At 39.9% G+C, this 20642-nt stretch overlaps 1 protein-coding gene across 2 annotated transcripts; it reads right to left on the bottom strand.

The window, feature by feature from the left end:
- Positions 1-1969: 1969 nt before the first annotated feature.
- sap130a (Sin3A-associated protein a) lies at positions 1970-19561 on the bottom strand. 2 transcript variants are annotated; one of them, XM_017480016.3, is made up of 21 exons: positions 19472-19561; positions 16043-16159; positions 15290-15552; positions 14861-15025; positions 14635-14758; positions 14038-14162; positions 12851-12975; positions 12592-12739; positions 12281-12371; positions 12063-12167; positions 11650-11791; positions 11368-11486; positions 10952-11230; positions 9745-9925; positions 8701-8799; positions 8163-8518; positions 7567-7821; positions 7227-7352; positions 5842-5945; positions 3887-4000; positions 1970-3327 (listed from the first exon to the last, which is right to left on the bottom strand). In XM_017480016.3, exons 2-21 carry the CDS (start codon positions 16143-16145, stop codon positions 3169-3171), a joined length of 3183 nt encoding a protein of 1060 aa, XP_017335505.1. In that variant the 5' UTR covers positions 16146-16159; positions 19472-19561; the 3' UTR covers positions 1970-3168. The 2 variants fall into 2 exon arrangements, with proteins under 2 accessions (XP_017335505.1, XP_017335506.1); XM_017480017.3 differs by having other exon boundaries at positions 9745-9922.
- Positions 19562-20642: the final 1081 nt, after the last annotated feature.

The raw sequence follows: 20642 nt of genomic DNA, 5'->3' as shown, positions 1-20642 counted from the left end.
TAGTGACAAATTTTCCAAGAGGGACAAAATCGCAAGCCTCTGACCCTCACTGTTTTGTAGTCGCAGAGAGGATCAGGTGCTGAATTTGTGTCTCTGCAAACAGCAGCTGTTTATGGCACTTTGACTTTGTTCTCTTTGCATAAAGCTGAGAGTGTTATCATATTGGCAGCAAAGGATGGAAAGAATTCAACATCCTCTCAATAATATCACTGTGAACTCAGTGATGTGCAGACTATAAAATGGGGAAGCTCCCTATCTTGGTTCTATAAAGTAAACTGTACTGTTGAGGTCTATACTATTTATAGTGCATTTTTATTGGAAACAAATTATGGCGTAATGGAGAAAAATTATGAACCTTTGGACTTCGGAGTGAGTGATGTAGATATTAATTATTACAGGGGGTATTAAACTGTAGATAAGCAAGCTTGTGTGTCTTGGCTACGTAGCTGTGGTATCAGGCTGGGTGATAATATATACTGATTATTTTTTTAATGGAGTGAAAGGAGCTTAGGCTTTAAACTGTCATACACTAGCATGAAATATGTGAAAAGGGAGGGCCGTCTTAAAATAAATCTTTCAGCAGAAACGACAAGGCTGTAAATTCAAGCGTCAGGGTTAATCCTTAAATTTCAACTGCTCAGATCTATGTTTGGATTAAACTCGTTTCTGAGCACTAGATAGTAATGTCTGAGAAATGACCAAAGACAACTTTACTTTCTCGTGTCAAAGACGAAACATGTATAAAACCCACATTTTTTTTTGTTAACTTTTTTTTAGATTTTAATATTACGATATTTTTTTTTGGTCTTCTCAATCTATCCTACCGGAATGCAAACTTTTGCACTTAGCTGATTGAAGGCTGTCAAAAGATGCAACAGAATTTTATTTTAAAATAGAACGTGCTACACAAATTAACCTTTGCTTAATTAATTTCCCTCAGGTCCTGGAAAATGGCTATGCCTATAAAGGCAAAGAAAGATCTTGTGATTCATTTACTTGGTTTCTTGAGGTTTCCTTGACGCTAATAGAGTATAATAATAGAATTATATAGAATAGCATAATTATCAGGTGGAAAAATAAAAGCTTATTTTATACTTTAGTCACATGGCTAAGAATATATACTATATGGGCAAAAGTTTGTGGACATCTGACCATAACATTCAAGTGTGTTGACCATTCCAGATTTAGTCCCCCTTTGCTATTATAATTACTTCAACTCTTCTGGGCAGGCTTTCCACTACATTTTGGAGCATGACTGTGGGGATTTGCCAATTTGGAATCAAAAGCATAAGTGAGGTGAAGCACTGATGGCAGGTGAGGAGGCTTGGAGTGCAGTTGGTGATTCCGTTCGTCCTAAAGGTGTTCAGTGGGTTTGAGGCCAGGGCTCAGGGCCACTCAAATTCTTCCACTCCAACCCTCGCAAACAATGTCTTTATAGAGCTTGCTTTGTGCGTAGGGACTGGAACAGGTTTGGACCCCTTATTTCCAGTGAAGGAAAATTGTAATGCTACAGCATGCAAAGACTTTCTTTAGAATTGTGTGCTTCCAACTTTGTGACCACATATAGGTGTGATGGTCACATGTCCACAAACTTTTGGACATATAATGTAGCATCCTTAGCAAATTAAGCTTGTTTGAGGCTCCCTACTGCATATAATGAACGGTTGTTAAAATGACACACTCGTACCTATACCTGCTCCTCCTGGCCATGCTGCATCTTCATAGCTGAGTCAGTACAGATCTAAGACCAAGATCAGAGCAAACCTGATGACCTGCATCAGAGAAGAGTACTGAAGAACATATATTTTGGTGTTATCTACAGCTTATATATGGTGAGAATATTATTATATTCTGAGAATATTTATTATTAATAAAAATTGTTAATAAAAAAAAAAAAGTAGGCAGGCATTCTCGAAAAGTAAGCATTAGCTTTAAAGTAAGGTTAGCAAAAATTAAAACATTACACATCTAGAATTGTACATAGTTTCTTTTTTTTTTTTTTTACTGCAATAACACATAGTATACAGATAACAAAAGAGAAAAACAAAATGTACAAAACAGTCAAAATTATTCCTTAAACTAAGTTATAACCACAACATTCACTTTATATCTGTAAAAGAAGAGCCACGTGAACAGGGCACAAGAACAGTCTTATCAAACACAAAAACAGACTTACAGTAAACAGCAAGTCAATCACATTTATACAACTATCATCATCATCTTCTGAGGTTGAAAATGTAAAATGAACCACACATTCTTATTACACAATTATACTGTTTCTTTCAAGTACATACTCAACCTCTATGTGCCGTCCCGAACTGCTCTTCAATACTTCAGATCTCTTTAGTGCATCCACTTACTCGATGATAAATAAAATATAGAATAGATGCTGACGAATGGGGGACGGTGAGACAGAATTATACTGCTGAATATGAAATTTGGGTTGTTGTTTTTTTAAGAACTGATCTGAAAATGCTTCCTTGAGTGTGTTGAATGCAAACACAGAAATTCCACAGCTACACTCATGATAGAAGGCACTGAATCTTGGATTGTATACACACTGTGCTCTAGTGGGTCTGTGTGCTGCATACCAAGCTTTATACCTGTACACACGTTCCTTCAGTCGGCTTAGTAAAGATTGTAATTAAGAGGTACGTAGTCTATGAGTCATGATTTTCCCTTCATGACATGGAGAAAATCCGCCTCAAGCATGTGCGAGTTTCTAAAGATCTCTATAACCAACACTACAACAACTCTAAGATGACAAAAAAAAATAAATAAAATGTAAGGCAATCTAATGTTCATTTTAAAATGCTAAACTAAGAATTTCCTGCAGGGGGTGGGGGAATGAAACAAAAATGTTAGTTAGAGTAACTGGGCCATTTAACCCCGACCTAAGGAGTCACAAATCCTCAATAAGCAGCAGTTCCTGTGGAGTTTAACTGGTTGGGACAGACAGAGGGTTTACAACCTGCTTTCTCTGCTCAGACTAATATAGATGGGGTGTCATCATATATATTTAGATCATATATGTGTGATTGTGCACAGCATCCTGAAAAACCATGACATGGTCCAAACACTGAACCAAAATATTTTCATTTGACCTTACAGGTGCATAAACAGAGATTAAGAGAGATAGATGAAGGAGAGAGATTGCTCCCATCTTGTCTAGGTCCGCTCTTTGCGCTTTAACTTGGAGCTCTTCTTGACTGTGCCGTTTTTGTTGAGTAACTTGAGGACTCTGTCTTTATGGTCCAGAACTTTCATCATGGTGTCTCTTGCCTCAGTCACCTGATCCATCACTAGCTTGCAGCGCTGCATGTTACCCTACAGACAATTCATATACAGACACACAAATACATTCATGTTTAAATCTAGTGAACTCGAATTGAGTTCCATGCAATTACCCAGTTCCCACCCACAAGTCAGTTACTGACACTGGGAGGATGAAGAATGTCTCCTCCTGTGTCACAAATCAAGCTGCTGTTCCTGAGCTTGGTGAAAAACACTAACTATGGCATTGAAATAGTATCTTTAATAGAGATGGTGAGGAAACACAAACCTAGTGCACAGAGCAGTATCAGCGAGTATGGTCGTTACAAATGAGCACAAGGTGCCATGATTTTGAGTGCATACACATATGTGTGTGTGCATCTCAGTGCTCATGGAGTTAAAGAGGAACCTGACTCAAGAAGGAACCTATCTTCTTCTGGGTGACAGTGGGATTATAACCAAACCTCAAACTGCTCCATTCTGCTTCTGTGTTAGCTTTGGGTCAAGTCCAACAATACTGACATAATGTGATTCACTTCCTTTGGGTAGATATAGCATAATATCCAGACTGTTAATGTAACGGTGGATTTGATGTTTCACTTCTTGTACTGACCTGGATGAGCTCGTTGATGCGGTGTAGGTCATCATCTGCTCCTGCTCTCTTCTTTGAGATGAGTCCCTCCTGCAGTGTGGTGAGGCGGCTGTACGCGTCATGCTCTAGGCTTGTCTGTAGTCACACAAGGACAAATAACTATCAAACAAATGTATGCAAGGGAAATGCCTAGATAACCTTTCTCAGTACTTTCCTTTACTGTTCAGCACTGTACTTCTAGAGGGTTCCATAACTATTATATTCTGTTTCACAATTGTTATACTGTTTCTTATGATGATTTAATTTATTTCACTTCTGTTGTCTACTTGAATGTAATGCTGTGCCTCTTTTGTTTAATTTTTTTAATTTTTTTTTTTTACAGTGCATTTAGTACATTTAAGTGTTCTGTGATGCGTTTGTCATTCCGGCTGTGAATTGTGATTATCTAAAGCTTTTTCTTTTACACTCTTAACACCAAGTCAGTGGTTGGGAACCAGTGGCCCGTAAACCACATGCGGCTCTTTGACAAAAATTATGTTGCTCGCCAGGTGTCTCCCCTTCACCAACATTTCATCGTTAAAAACACATCACTAGAGATCAGCTTCCTGCAGAAAATGCTAATTCAATTACAATTCTTTTGTTGTACAGTCTACTGAAGTCAGTTTACGATAATATATTATTGTACAAGTTGTTCCGGCCAGTGCATGTATGCAGCGCTGTGCGCAAGTGTCTCGACACCAATCAACGACAAACCACTTACTTTTCTATGGTAACCTCTCGCGTTCAGCAAGCAGCTACCTAGATAGTTTGTGGAGATGGTGAAAAGAAAGCATTTCAAAGAGACTGGACTGAAACATATGCTTTGTCTGATTTGCACAGAACATATTGCCTCATTTAAAAAAAAAAAAATAATAATCCAATTCTTAAGAGACATTTCGAAACACACCAGCTTTTGCAGTAAAGTACCCAGTGGGGCGAAAGCGTGCACGGAGCTCTGACGTAAACTGTAAGCTGGACAGCAGCGGCTGCAAGAGTGTACAGGAGCAACCAGAAACCTGAGCGTTACCAGCTTTGCTGGCTCATGGGAGATTGTAAGAGGAAAACCTTTTACTGATATATAAAGTCATGTATGTTGAGTACTGAACTGTTTGCGGATTTCCCGAACAAGGAGAAAATCATTCAGAAAATAAAAGACCTGCCCCTGTCATGTCATGATGGCATGTGAGATAGAGAGGGAAAACAGCACGGATATAGCTTCGGCATATTTGTTTTTTCTCTTGCGTTGGATGAGTCCACACACACACACACACACACACACACACACACACACACACACACACACACACACAAAAAGAAGAGGTTTTATGCTGCTCAGGTGAAAACTACATATATATTCTATATTGCTACGTGTTACCTATTGTCTGCTGCATATTTATTTGTTTTCGATTTGCCTATGGACATACATAAAGTTACAGTTATTGAAATGTTATTGAAAAAAAACAAACATGTTTTATAATAGTAAAATATGAATTTTTGCAATGGCTCTTTTGAAAAAATGCATTAACCAAAAATGAAGAAATGGCTCTCTGGTGAAAAAGGGTTCCTGACGCGTGCACTAAGCCTGCTCCTGAAGGTTATTCAGGGTCTCTGTGTTGTACGGTACAGTTTAAAGATCAACATTAATGCAACTGCTTCCAAATTATTTGGCTGTTTGGGGAAAACCCACTGAATTCCAGGGTTTTGACTGAAATTGGTTTCCTCTGCCTATAACTTACTTTGACTTCTTAAATTATTTATTTAAGCAACCATAAATAAGTTGCATCAAAATTACGGATTTTTTTTTTTTTTTACCCTTTTAATCCTGCCAAGGCTATCTTTCTGCGGGAAGCCAGTTTAACAAATGCACTAATTAAAACGGTCAGTCTGCCTAATGATATCTAAAACCATTAACTGTGGGCATTTTTAAGGTGACTCACCAGCTGCTTAAGCTGTGCAGCACACAAGTGCACCTTCCAGCCCTGGGCACGGCATGCAACCCCCCTCTGATTGGCCACGTCTTGGAGAGAATTCTTTTTCTCCTCTGCAAAAGGTAGCAAGGAACAAGTAAATTAGGCCAAAGCAACATATGAAGCATATATAAAGTATATGTAGCTGTATCGTGTGCTTTTTGAAAAGATTAAATTACTAGTAAAATGGGTTTGCAGAAGACATGACATGAAAATATGCTGAAATGTTATAACTGTATACTGTGATTTGATGACAATTTATGACTTCTAGAAAATATAGATACATACTATCTTTAAGAACACAAGTGACATAGTGAGTAGAACATGATGTCCAAATCCTCACAGGAACAGAAAGCACAATATAGTACACAATACAGTATACTGTAGCTCAGACACGTCCATAAGGCACGTGGCATGGCAGAGTCAAACACTTAGCATTGGTACTACATTTCACATGATCACTAGACTGTGTTAAATACCTCATTATGTTCTGTAAAGCTGCATTGTGACCATCATTGTTAAAGAGCTACACAAATATTTGTGTGTGTGGCAGTCTGGGAAAATCTGTTGGATGCCACTGCAGATTAAATGTGGCAAAGAGCCAAAATGGGGCATCTTCACCTCTACTTTATGAAAACAAATATGTTTCACCAAAATGTAGAAACGTTTTTATTAACTTATTGTGGCTTTCTTTTGCATGTGCGCCCACACGTGTTCACGAATGCGCACACAATATATGCTTGGACCCCATTGTATCCGATTTGGTCTTACACTACACAGCGAGAGTCGTACTGTCATCTGACTACTGCTCACACTGTACCACTTGATCTCGACACGATGGAGAGAAAAAAAAATTCCCATCACAAAAGTGTCCACAATGTACGATTCATCGTTATTCATGAATGTTGAAAGTTAACTGCTACTGATGCCACTCGCCACCTCAGTCTGAAAATGATAGGGCTCAGTTTGCACAGTTTTATGCAATGAAACTTTAAAAGGTAAAATAGACATGGAGAAAACGGGTGCTACTGTTCAATTAGTGCCAGTTTCATTACATGGGTGTTTTTGTGATGTTTCCCCACGCTTACTTAAACTCTAGTTTGCCATTGTATCCAAATTCATGAAACAAGGTGGTTACTACTGCTTGTGAATATGGTTACTGAGTGGGCAATCCACACTGATGATATCAACATCAGATATAGAAACAGACATCAGACTGTAACCCTGCTCACACTATATGATGTCCAATTAAATTTTACCATTCAATTCACATGCTTTAGCAATGATTCACAGAATTGTTGGCAACATTTTTTTAATCAAGAGAGCAATATGTAGGCAACACTATTACCACTAACCTTTAACACGGATGTCGGTGTATCTCTGGAAGTGGTGGTATGCAGCTTTCCAGGGGTTTCTGTAATGACGCAGGAGCGTGATTGGTGGTCTGGGGCGCACAGGTACATATCGCACACCCTCTTCATCTGGAGAACATGTTAAAGGTCAAAATGTCAGATTCTCTAACTCTACACATGCATACATACATAAGCGTAACAAAAAAAAAAAAATCAACTAAGCGTAAAACCTCAACCGTTCTTGCAGACGACTAAAACAGTTAAACAAACAACTAGGTAACACTAAGGAATTCATAATTTTTATGAGTACTTTGTGGCCTTTGGTCCAGGGGAAGCAACTCACCCACATATTCCCTGGGAGGTGACTCTGGTCTCTCTGCTTTGCTCCCTGGAGTTCTGGTGTTGGCCCTCTCTTCATCTGTGCTGTTGGTCTCCATCATCTCACCCTCCTCGTTGGAGATAACATGCTGCTGTTTGCGTGGTTTCTTGCGTGGGGAGGCGCCAGGCAGAAGATCTCCAGGCTGATGGGGAACTGTGAGGCCTGAGGCCTGGGAGGAGAAGACGGAGGCTGGGGCTGTCGATGAGGGGATGGAAAGAGCTGCAAGACAATTAGCATACTGATTATATACATTCTCTCTTTTTGTCATGATGTTAGCGGTTCAGTTTATTAGGATGTACAGTAATGATGATAACGTTGCATTTGCATAGGACTAAAATGACCCTGACATGAATCTTGTTAAAACGGGAGGAAATTTTTAAGTTTGCTTTCTATTCATTTGATGAGTTCTTTGACAGATGATCTGATACTGTGGGCTGTAATGCATGACCAGCACTTTACAGATGTGTTTTCACTACTATTTTAATAATAATACATGAATTTGAAGCATATTTAAATACCATTCCAGATAAAGGGACACACAGAAAGGTAACTCTATTGACCTGGCTGTGATGCATCCATAGACTCCGCCTCCTGCTTTACTTTGATCTCCGGAAGGACGGAGCTAAGTGCTGCTGTGCTACTGGCTGCAGGTTGAGTGGGGGAGGAGACGGCATTGGCCATAGAGGCAGGAACAGGAGGCGTTACAGCCATGGCTGCAGGGAGGGCAGACAGAACTGCCGCAGACTGAGAGGGAGGTGCGGAAATAGGTGGAGCCAGAAGAGCAGGAATGGCCTGTGATAGGTGCGGAGTTGGAGCTGAGAGGGGCTGCTGTTCTCCACCATGAGTGGGCAGGGCCTCCACAGTGGCCATCACCGGAGGCGTCATGGCAACGTGAATGTCAGGTTTGGGCTTCACTCTAACCACATAAAGAAAAGAATTAGATTAATTGTCAACTTTTAATTTTATCACCTGTAAGGCCTGTCAAGGGCTCGAACAGCATCACATGCATGCAAATGAAGACAATAACTTTTGGGAACAATAATTAGTCTGGTGTCCTTTCATATTAATCTAGATGAAGGAGGGTCGGCCTGGACTTACCCCGCTGGTCGTGGGGATCCAGCCAGTCGCACGCCACTATCCACTCTTGAAGAACTAGGCTCGTTCGGCTGCGCTGGGATCAAAGTTTTACGCACAGCCCTGGAAATACACCCCAAAAACACGACTGACACTCTGACCCATAAATACAGCTCAAAACTTTATGGTTACCGGTGGAACTTTGGTTCACTGATACCATAAGTTGTCTCACTACGGGATACGTCCTGCCGCATATCCCTCTGCTAGTGCTTCAGAGTGTCCAACACTGAATTACACCATAGGAAAACAGAATGAAGTACACTATCACAGAAAAGAAACCAGCATTTGTGCAGGTTCGGGGGAGGTGGGAGGAGTTGTATTTAAGTCACAGGAAACTTTGTAGAAAATCTTAGAAATGTTTGTATGATGCCCAACATCCAGGCAAAAGATGATCAAACGTTTCTCAAAAATCAGTTGAAGCCACAATTCAAGCCAATCAGAGAATTGTCAGGGCGTGGCCTAACATTCTAAGACTCCCAGGCTGCTCTGACTCTCAAGCAGAACTAAACAATGATAAAAGTGAAAAAATAATCAGATTGATCAAACCTACATATGAAAAACTACCAAATTATATCATTACGGTAGGCCGTCTGCTTTCAGGTTGGCTTTTGCTTGCTAGGCTGCTCAGACTCAAAAGAGACAGATCAAGTGGGAATGCAGTTTTGGAAAACATCAGGCTTACCATGTGACTTGTGAGGGAAAACTTTACACTAGCTAGATGTAATTTACAAAAAAAAGGGAGGAATTCTAGAAAACTACATATAGACACTGCACTACTTTGTAAAGCATATTCCATGCCCATAAGACCCGTAATATTAAGCCAATCAGAATGCAATTCTGATTTAGATTACGGGACTTTAACACCGAGCCAGCTCAGGTATTCTAGTATTTACAGCTGTCTAATACTCACTTGAAAATCAAAGGTTTGTTATCAAACAGAAAGATATTGATAGTAGAGGTCATATTTCTGCTTAGAAGATCCTACTGATTTGAGCACAGCCCACTTACCCCTCATTCACAGGTTTCTTGCGGAGGATGCTGGGTCTGGGTGAAGAGACAAGTGTGGGTGCACCTGTGCTAGTCCCCTGGGGGTGTGTCTGAACTACAGTGGTGATGGGCTGCGTAGCGCTGAATGTACTGCCAATAGGGTTGGTCACAAACGCAGTGCTCTCAGCCAGAACTACACCTGCTGAACAACACAAACAGCAATTTATTTCAACAGTTTAAAACCCAAACTTCTGAAAATTCAGAAAATTTTTTTTTAGTTATTTATTATTACAAGGGATGTGTGTTACGACGAATTTGGCTGACTTTTAAATGGAAGTTTTGTAATCGACTAGTTGTCTAGTCTACAAGTAAGAAACCCCTAGAAGACAGTCAAAAAACTGTGCGTTTATATGGTCCATTTGAAATACTTAATCTATTAGTCAAACAGTCCAATCCCATAATTAATGTCCAACAAGCAGTCATTATTGCTATATACTCGGTCTTCTCCACGGTCTCTTTCATATTCACATATATGTTCTGATGCGCCAGCTCCAACCTTGACGTGATCATTTTCTGCCCTGGTATTGTGTACTCAGGCTCAACGAAGTCCATCAACTTTCAGAAGCCTTCTCCTTCAACAAAACTGAGTGGTAGCATGTCACTTGCTATCATCTGAGAGAAATGCAATTATTTTTTCAGAGCGGACAGGATCACAGCAGCGGTGAGTCTAAGTGAACGTCGTGATGGGCATTCGCTTGCTTCGGCTAGTCTCTCCTACGCGAACACCTGTGCGTGCCTGCGCTGAATAGGGTTACGCATGGCTCCAGTGGAATTATTATATACCAGTTTGACATGACATAGCTTACACAGAACTTTTCTGTTTTCTTACAAGTCAAAATACTCCCACACCCTGTTTGTCTTTCGAGTGGTCATTTCTGAACCAGCCACGACTGACACGGAGAAAACGCATGTGAGATCTGAGGTAAAATAAAAAGATTTCGGTTACGCTCCAGCTACGCTTTTAAAAATAACGTATTATTTATTTTTCCAAACGTTTTATTTTGATGTGTTATTTTAAAAATGGAACATTAAAATGAACAAAAAAATAAATAAATAAATTTGTGCATTTTTTTCTTCGCGTAATCGACTACTGATTTCAATGTCGACACTGTCGATAGCAGCAGCTGTACCATTTAGTAGACTAGTCTCGCTCATCCCTAATTATTACCTGGTGGTTTCGCCTCTGGCTGTTGTGTGGTGACTGGTGCCTGCTGAATCCCCTGTGTACTGATTGGTGCAGTAGCATGCAGGCCCTGTACTCCGATTGTTGGAGGTTGAATGCCCTGGGCAGTCATGGAAGCTGGTTGGATATTTTGAGTACTGATTTGAGCTGACTGCAGGCCGATGCGATCCACAGCCATAAGCTGCATGGGGTTCAAATGCACAGTGGTGGCCACGCCTACACCAGCCTGAGCAGGAATTGCAGAGGTTGGAGCCTGTGCTGTGACTGGACAAAAGAGATACAATAAATAAATAAATACAAATATGAAGCCTTTTGTAGTCTTTAGATCTCTACTTGGGAAAAGCATGAACTACAATTTAAAAAAATAAACCAAACAGTGTGCCCTGGGTCACTGCATTTACCTGGATAGGGTCGGATGGTGGAAACAGAGCTAGTGATGGGTGTATAGGCATGTGAAAGCGGATAGGCATATGATTGGTTTGTGGGTAAAAAGTACTGGAACTGGACAGGCACAGTGGGTCTATATGCAAACAGAGAGAGAAAGAAAGACAGAAAGAGAGGGAGAGAGGTCAGCAGGTGTATAAAACTGTCTTATAAATGACTCTTCAAATACCTGACACATTAATAAGCACTTGATCGTATAAACACTTTTTTTTTTTTTAACGTTAAGAATCAGAAGTCACCTATTGTCACTGCGGGCCTCCATAGTAACAGGGTTTGGGGAGGAGCGATGACCAGAGATGGGGATCAGGTTTGTTCTCTCCCCGGAATATTCAGGTTGGATCCGAGGGGAAGTGTGGGCAATCGGCTGAGGAACCACTTTAGCTGCACCAAAACACAGGTCATGAGCAGATCTAGTCAAGTTTTAACAACACCTGGCATTTGAACACTTAATCGTTTTGAAGGTTATCTGCATTCCAGAGCATTCAACCTTTTATAAAGACAACTTTTAAAAAAGACAAACTTATTGGGAGAAGTCACAAGCAGGACCAAGACACTACAGGTTTAAGAACCAAACAAAGTGGAAACTTCAGATGATAGGATGTTCCAAAAAGAAATAAACAGTAATAAAGGCTATAAGCTGATAGGTGCTTACCAACAGGAATGGCAGAGCTGGTTACAGCCGTGGCATGCGAAGAGTGGGATGCCATCGTCATGGTGACTATTGTACTGCTGCTCATCTGGCTGTGAGGTGCAGAACCTTTGGAAGATAGGACGACTCAGAATCACTTTCTCACAGACATACGAACATATGGTGATTAGTGAACCACTGTTTGTTGGTATATGGACTAAAAAAATGTTTTAACTCTGTACCTGTTGTTGTAGTTGATGGAAGAGTATTGGTAGCTAAGATGGGGGCAACAGTTGCCGCAGCAACAGGAGTCACAGTGCTGAAAATAGACTTCTAGAAACAAGAATATACTCACATTAGAGTCCTTATAACAGCCTGAAGCCTCTTTGGGCATATACATTTTCAAACAAATCATGTTATACCGGTTTTGTTTTTTAGAAAGATTCTACGTTAAAGTACATTTTATAAATCAATCATATACCGTGTTTATATTCAAACAATCATGGCTGGTTGTGATCACATCGACTGATCTCGTGTTAAAAAGGAGCCTTACCTGGGTCATGGTGTGTGCGGGCTGGGCTTTTTGAGCTCCCATGGCTGGATGGGAAGGCAGTGTGATGCGTGTGGCCGAATCTCTTGGTGTTGGAGGCCTCTGAATACTGATGGTGGCAGGAGGAGGGTGGATTGTAAGCCCTGCACGCCTGAACAAGCAATCGTGTTTCACTACAATGTTATGGCCATACATCACTTCAGCTTAAATTGCCTAATGCATGAAGTTGTGAAAAGCAGAAAAGGATTAGATGGTAACTAACCCGTGCACTATCTCTGCAGTGTGTGTAACTGGAGGGCTGATAACAGGAGACTGTGTTCTGGCTGTTGAAATGGGGGCAACCACGGTGGGCAGCACAGCAGTGGAGGTGGTGGCTGCAGGTCGAGACTGTAAACAACATGACAATTTGCAGATACAGAACTCGAGTACACTAAGGCCAATTTGGATAATCTGTTTAATAGGGGTGTTACGATTCACTCATTTTCTCGATGTATCGATTACTTATCCTGCTGATCCATATGCATCGATCTTGAAGTATAATTTTTGATTAAACAATCGTTCGTGCCAGTCGATTACTGATTTGAAATGCTAAAAATCGAATGCATCGCAATTAAGTAATGTAGGTTACAACATTTAAACGAATTATTACTGTAGGTTATCTGAGCAAACCAATGCGAATGGCAGGCGCAGTGTATTACGTCATTACTTTCAGACTCCAGACAGTTTATTAGCTAAAGCGGCGTGTGAGAGAGTTGCGCGGGTGGCATGCTAGCATGGAAGCTACCGGAGAGCCTGAAATCTGCAAGGCACCAGCTAATATGAAATCAAAAGTTTGGGAACATTGGTATTAACCATTGGAAAGAGATGGAAAACTGGAAAAGTCAGTCGCAGTCTGCAGACATTGTAAATTTGAGTCTAAGTGCTTTGGGAATACGACAAATCTTGGCAACCATTTGCACTTTGCATTCCTGCTTGCCTATATGTTCAGGAAATGTAGGCAATGTTTACTTTTCCTGCAATAAAAACTTGGTGCAATGAACGATATGAAGTAGTTTATCATTCTTTTTCTTGCTCGAGATATTTTTGAAGTTAAATACTGCGAATAATACATTTTAAAAAGTTACTGAATTGAACTGCTGAATCAAACGGTTGTTAAGTGGATCGAATCGTTCTGAATTTTCCAAAAAATCACTTCTGAATCAGATCGAAAACCAATGAATCGTGAATCAAATCGATTCGCTGTCAATCCCAAGATTCACACCCCTACTGTTTAATAATGATGCATGTGACCGTGGCAACTGAATAGCAACATTACACATAAAACCAGAAGTAAACATGAGCAAGCAGAGTGTAGAAAGAACTGTTTGAAAGACTAGGTGGCATAAAAGCAGATTAATATTTAACAGTAGAAAGTGAGTGTGCTGATACAGCTCTGAGCAGGAAATGTACCGGAATGGACTGATGGATGATGTGCTGTACGGCTGCAGGTTGACCAGATGCTGCATTTGCTCCACACGCAGGTCTCAGTACCGTAGGGCCTTTAGTACTCGACATCACAGCTGCAGCAGCGGCACCTGAAAATCAGATTACAATTGCACCGCAATCACTCTTGCACCTTCAACTTACTGCAAAATTTTCGTTTATTAAGGTTGATAAAACATGCCTTCAAGTGACAGGAAAGTCAACTTATAAGCAGCCAGTAATCTTCAGTCACTTCTAACTAACTGATAATAAATGACATTATAGTAAAATAAATATAGGTTGTGTCAATTAAGAAAAAATATATAGCGTTTGCTCAGTTTCTCAGTCAATAAAATAATTCTACTTATAAGCTACATAAAAATTAGTAGAGCTTCCACCCTTACCAGCGGATACTATAATTAAATTAATGACTCATTTAGACCAAGAATCTCAGACTTAATTCCATGCAAATTCTTTGATCAAATTATTGCCAAAGTCTGTCGTCCCCCTCCAATTATCATATTTTGTACCCGTACACAGTGACCCACAACAGTACATTTTGGATGTAACTATATTTGAGCTCACCTCTGGGCAGGTGGGAAGTGAATGGGTGAGGGGGAGCGGTAGGAGAGCTGATCTGCAGTGCAGGTGTGCTGCTCCTGATGATCTGCAGGTTGGCTGCCATCAGGTGGTGCAGATTACTCTGTCCCTGCAAGAAAGCAAAATAAGAACATTGTCCATCATCTCCACTACACACAGAGTAAATAAAAAATTTCCCGGAGTTGGACAAAGCCGAGTGTATCGGGCCTACCTGCTGGCTGCTGATGGTTGCCACGGGTATGGAGGCTGGAGGCATACTGCTTTCCAGGGTAACAGTAATATGACCAGGCACCTTTGCAGGTCCAGGAAGGTGCCCTTGACTAGCAGCTGGAGCTGGGGCAATAAGTCGACTGGGCATAGCAGACTTTAGGCTAGCCTGTAGGGGAAAAAATATATTACTAATCTTTTTCCCTAATACACTTGCTTGATTTACTATTATTAAATCACAAAAAAGCTTTTACACTTACTGCCTGAATAATATAGATGTGCTGAGATAATTTTCAAAACATATGTGCTTTATTCAGCACACCCTTCTGACCCCATTCTTTCTTCTCTACTTAGGTACTTACTCACAAAAACTGGTTAAGCAGCCCAACATCCCCAAAGCACAGGCTATTCATTGGACATGAACTACTGGTACCTTAATTGCTCCGTCAGCGAAGGCAGATTGCTGGCCTGGGGCCAGATGAGCTGGTGGTGCAGCTACAGCGACTGTGGGGTTTGGCTGGATAGACACGTGCTGTGCCAAAGCTGGAGACTGGCTCAAAGTCTGCACTTGAGGATAGGGCCTAACCACCACCGTCTCCTGCTTATCGTCACGGAACTGCAAGGCCGCTCCAGCCACACTGCCACTAGGGAGAGAGTCCTGAGGGTGGTCTGCCTCTCTGCTGCCTTCTTCTCCACCTACAGAAAATCACAATGTAGTTTAGTAAAGTCAAAATTGTTGTTCCAACCATATGCATCTAAATAGTGTGACGAAACAGAAACGCCTGGGATCCACGGTGCAAAGAAAGGAGACAAAACAGGTCAAAACAGCTACATGCAGAATGACATATAGTGCTAAGAACAAGCAAAACAGTACAATAAATAATAGAGCTTTAAAATTCCTTTAATTGTTGCACTTAGTTTTATATTAGCCGATAATCGTATACTGCCCCAAGATAGGGTCTAAATTCCTTCCAGCAAAAATATTTTTTTAGATTTAAAGCTTCTCAAACACATGGGTTATATCCTATAATACATTATATATTACAATATATTTTTACAACATATTTATTTATTTATGACAGGACAGCAGACTACGTGTGTAGATTACATGTAATTAAACCATTTAACTGGGGTAAATCAAAACATCTAAAACTATGGCTGAAATGAACTGGAGATGAGCATCTACCCGGTTGGCCTCCTTGAATGAGGGTGCTGTTGCCAGCGGGTGCTGGGCCTTGTCCCACTCCTGAAGAAGGCAAGGGCGCCCGGGGAAACTGCTGAGAACTCATTTTACCTCAACAACCTACAAGCAAAGAAAATCTAATAAGAGAGGAGTACTTCAATTTATAATAATCCCAATATCAGAGCGCTCTGTATGTCGGAAACCACATCGTATTCATTATACAGCACACTTCTGAAATCCCACAATGCACCACAATAAGTTACTCTCCAGAGAAATTAAAACACCCTGTCTGTGGGACTGTGTTTATTTAACTGATAGTCTGCACTATTTTAAGCTCCACCCGTATGTTCCCTCTTGGTTCACACGGTACCTGGGTAAGAAGAGTAACCAAACACAGCGGAGTTACTAGAGGATGGCTCACTTAACGGTGGAAATAGCAACAATGTAAAGGATTATGGGGAATTTGCTAAACAGTGAATCGAATCGGAAAATAAACTGAATCATCCAGTGAATCAAATCGGAAAATAAACTGAAGCCGCCAGTGAATCGAATCGGAAAATAAACTGAAGCCATCAGTGAATCGAATCGGAAAATAAACTGAAGCAGTCAGTGAATCGAATCGGAAAATAAACTGAACTCATCAGTGAATCAAATCAGAAAACATACTGAAGCCGTCCATGAATCGAATCGGAAAATAAACTGAACCCATCGGTGAATCGAATCGGAAAATAAACTGAACCCGTCAGTGAATCGAATCAGAAAACATACTGAATCTGTTCTGGTATCCATTATTGGATCAGTACATTCTTAAATTATGTCCCATTCAGTGTTGCCAACATAGAGACCCTGCCGCTACATTTGGTGAGTTTTTATGATGTAAATGATGTAAATCGTCATTTTAAAACAAATTTAAAACTTGCTCAAGGGCCCAGCAGTGGCAGTTATGGGATCTGAACTCACGATCTTCCAATCAGGAGTTCAATGTCTGAACCTTATAAGTCAAACATTAAGAAATAAACTATATCATTTTCTATTCTGTTCAATCTCAATTCTATTAAATTATAAGTCAACATCTTCCATGTTCCCTAATTTGTCGTTAGATTTGCCAGTGACCATGATGAACACATCAATATGCAAATTATTATTATTTTTTTTGAGCATGCTTTAGTTACTTTCCTCTGAAAAGTGTTGGCAGCACTGAATGCATTCGTAAATCCTTAAAACACATGGCATTTCGGCAGCATTGGTGCAGTTTGCAACATGTGGATCCAGGGTTGTTATTTGTTTTTGTTTTTTTTGGCAGCTCACATTTAGAAAAAAAAATATACAGAAAAAAAAAACAGGCTGTCATTTAGACGATTTCTTATAAATGGCTCATCAAATATACATGTTCCTTCATGCATTTGGGTCGATTCAGAGTCGACTCGCAATTGAATTGTGTTAAAGTTTGATCAGAACGGGATTGAGACCAGCAGGGTGTTTTTGTCCACACCCGAGTGTGATTGTGGTGTTCTCATCTGTCCAAACTAAGCACAACAAAGAAGAAAACATAACAACAAAAGCACCATAAAGCAAAGCAAACCAAACAGCAAACAAAACAAAAGTATCACTTTCCCTCTGACTCAGATGGAAGTACTACAGTTGCACTCAAAAGGCCTTCATTAGTTGCACCAGGTGTGCTTGAGCTGGAACACATGAAATATCTGAACTGGTTAGGGACAGAAAAAGGAAACTATCAACGGCTGCAACCAAATTTCTGAGAAGGCAGGTTGTGAAAAATCTTCGAGTGACTGCAAAAGACGTGCAGCAAGACCTGGTGCTAACAGGCACTGAGGTTGCAGTGAGCACAGTAAGGTGTGTACTAAACACAGAAGGTTTCCATGCCAGAACTCAAAGACATTCACCACAACTGATGCAAAAGCACAAGAAAAGTCTCTCAAAATCATATAAATAAGCCTGATAAATTTTGGGATTCTGTTCTGTGGAGCAGTGAAACAAAACTTATCGGCACGATGGATCAGCGGTATGTCTGGAGAAAGAAGAATGAAGAAAGAACACTCTGTCCACAGTCAAGCATGGAAACCTGCAGTGTGTGGAGGCAAGATGGATTCATTGAAGCATCAGGAAATCCTAGGAGAAAATGTCATGCTATCTGTGAGGAAGCTGAAGATTGGTTGTTACTGGACCTTCCAGCAGGACAAGGATCCCAAGAATTGCTCAAATTCCACCAAGGCTTGGTTGCAGAAGAAGTCCTGGAAGATTCTACAGGGCCATCACAGTCACCTGACTTGAACCCTATAGAAAATCTCTGGTAGGATTTGAAGAAGGCGGTTGCAGCACGCAAACCCAAGAATATTACTGAACTGGAGGCCATTGCTAATGTGGAATGGGTTAAGATTCCTCAGGAACACTGCCAGAAGCTATGCATCTCGTTTTGCAGCAGGTCATAACAGCAAAAGGTGCTCTACTAAGTACTAAAGATGATTGCCATGAAGGGGTTCAATAAATTTGAGACTGGAGAAGTCAGTATAAGTTGCATTTTCAATTGAATTCGGGGAAACCACTTGAAGTATTCGTTGTGTTGAACTATTTCAATTGCTTTTGTTTGATTTATTCATTACAAACAGCTGGAAGTCTGAAATGATGACGATAAACGTGATTTGCAATGTCTCTAACTGCATTAAAGACAGGTCAAAAGCGAAATGTTTCCATTCCTGTAGATGTGCCTGGCTTCGTTGGGTTCTGCATACTGCTCTAGCACAACACAACACACCAACAACACCCGCAACCAACTCTTCATTTTCTTTCTAGCTACTTAGCTAATAATAGCGACCCTAAAAATAAAAACAAACAGCTCAATTAATTAACTAGCATTGAGCTAGCCACCGGGCAACTTCACAGCGTTTTACATTTTGAACCATTAACAGCGAATAAAATATCAGCTAATTTAAATGCATGTCGTCGTCGTCAACAACAACAACAACAACAACAACAACAACAACACCAGGACCATCCAAGCGATACAGTTAGGTTAGAGGCAGTGTCGGAACTAAGCAGGCTAGCAATGCTAAATAGTTACAAACTGTTAAAAAGCTAACACACTTAACTAAATACTAAACTGCTAAGTTAAATCTGATAGCAATTATATAAATAGGATACGACGAGGATAAATCGGCTGTTTGTTGCAGGTTCGTTGCAAACAGGACTAATATATAAAACATTTTGTATCCTAATGTTGGCTAGCTAACTTCCTAGCTTGTTGGCTAAATAACAATTAGCTGCCCGTGAATCACTCCAGTCAGTAATATGGGTTTCATAGTGATATATTTTATATCGGACAGCATTTGTATATCATGCAGCACAATCCTACAAAGACCACAAGTAAGATAAGAACAGAAAGTAGTATTTTTTTTTAAAAAAAGAAGATGCTACCGTGAATCCGTCATTTAGTGCTGCTCCATAACTACGGGGTGAAAGTAGCAGCAATGAACAGGAGAGAAAATGGATGAAAGAAACCAAGTTTTACAATAAAAGTCCAGTTTCGCCCTCTCTATTATTATTATTATTATTATTATTATTATTATTATTATTATCATTCTCTGTAGTCTCATCAGTTATTCCAATTATTTACAAATACAGTTTGGCGTTTTCTTTTTTTTATCTAATAAAAACGAAAGCCACATAGCTGTTATTTATTATTAATTAATATTATAATGATACACCCGCGGACAGTAATTATACTCTTCTTATGCTCATTATGGTTATGATAAAGGTTCTTTGTGTTTCACAAAAAGAGAATAAAATTAAATAAAAATAAACAGTTGCTTAACAATGTTTATATATCAAGGCGCTGGTCAATTCTCGAATCTGATTGGTCACAAAGATTAATTCATTAATTTCCTATAACAACAGCTGTGACAGGTGTGCTGCTGTAGTTAAAATCACAGGTTTATTTATATAAATGCGCTCCTTCAATAAATTACTGTATGAATAGTAACAGCAGGGACTTGTGTGGCGGACTCTACATAACCTGCAGCCATACGCTAATAATAAACAGGCTTATAATACGTTGTTTAACAAAGAAAAACTTACAGTTAAACTTTATGTAAGGAGATGCTTATTTAACATTTATGGAAGGAGTCTAAAGTGTCAGGGCTTTGGAGCTAGTGGCCTAGGCATTCTCGGATATCTCGGTAACATGGCAAGCTGCTTATTTATTTATTTATTTATTTATTTATTTATTTTTGCTTATTAGCATCAAAAGAGAGAAAAAACGAGGCCAGTGAGTAAATGTCTGTTTATGCTCTTTAAACGGATGTTATATCACAAGTGAAAACAGGAATTCACTTGTCTTGCAGACATTCCACAATATTAAATTTCACTATAAATATCTAAAAGCATGACATGTTCATTAACAAGGATGGGGGAAAAAGTATTTCCCCAATCCGACACTGATTATTTTCCTATAACAGCATCCCCTATAATGTTTTAATAATATTGAACCCCTCCATACATCTAATATGGAAAAAATGAATAACTCAAAAAACGTTTCCGGACTTGTGCCACTAGATGGTAGAGTAGGATTAAAGGTCAGTTTAAATGT

The sequence above is a fragment of the Ictalurus punctatus genome, chromosome 11 (genome assembly GCF_001660625.3).
Source record: "Ictalurus punctatus breed USDA103 chromosome 11, Coco_2.0, whole genome shotgun sequence".
Classification (NCBI taxonomy): Eukaryota; Metazoa; Chordata; class Actinopteri; order Siluriformes; family Ictaluridae; genus Ictalurus; species Ictalurus punctatus.
Note: the sequence above shows the minus strand (reverse complement) of the source record. Positions and strands in the feature narration are given on the sequence as shown.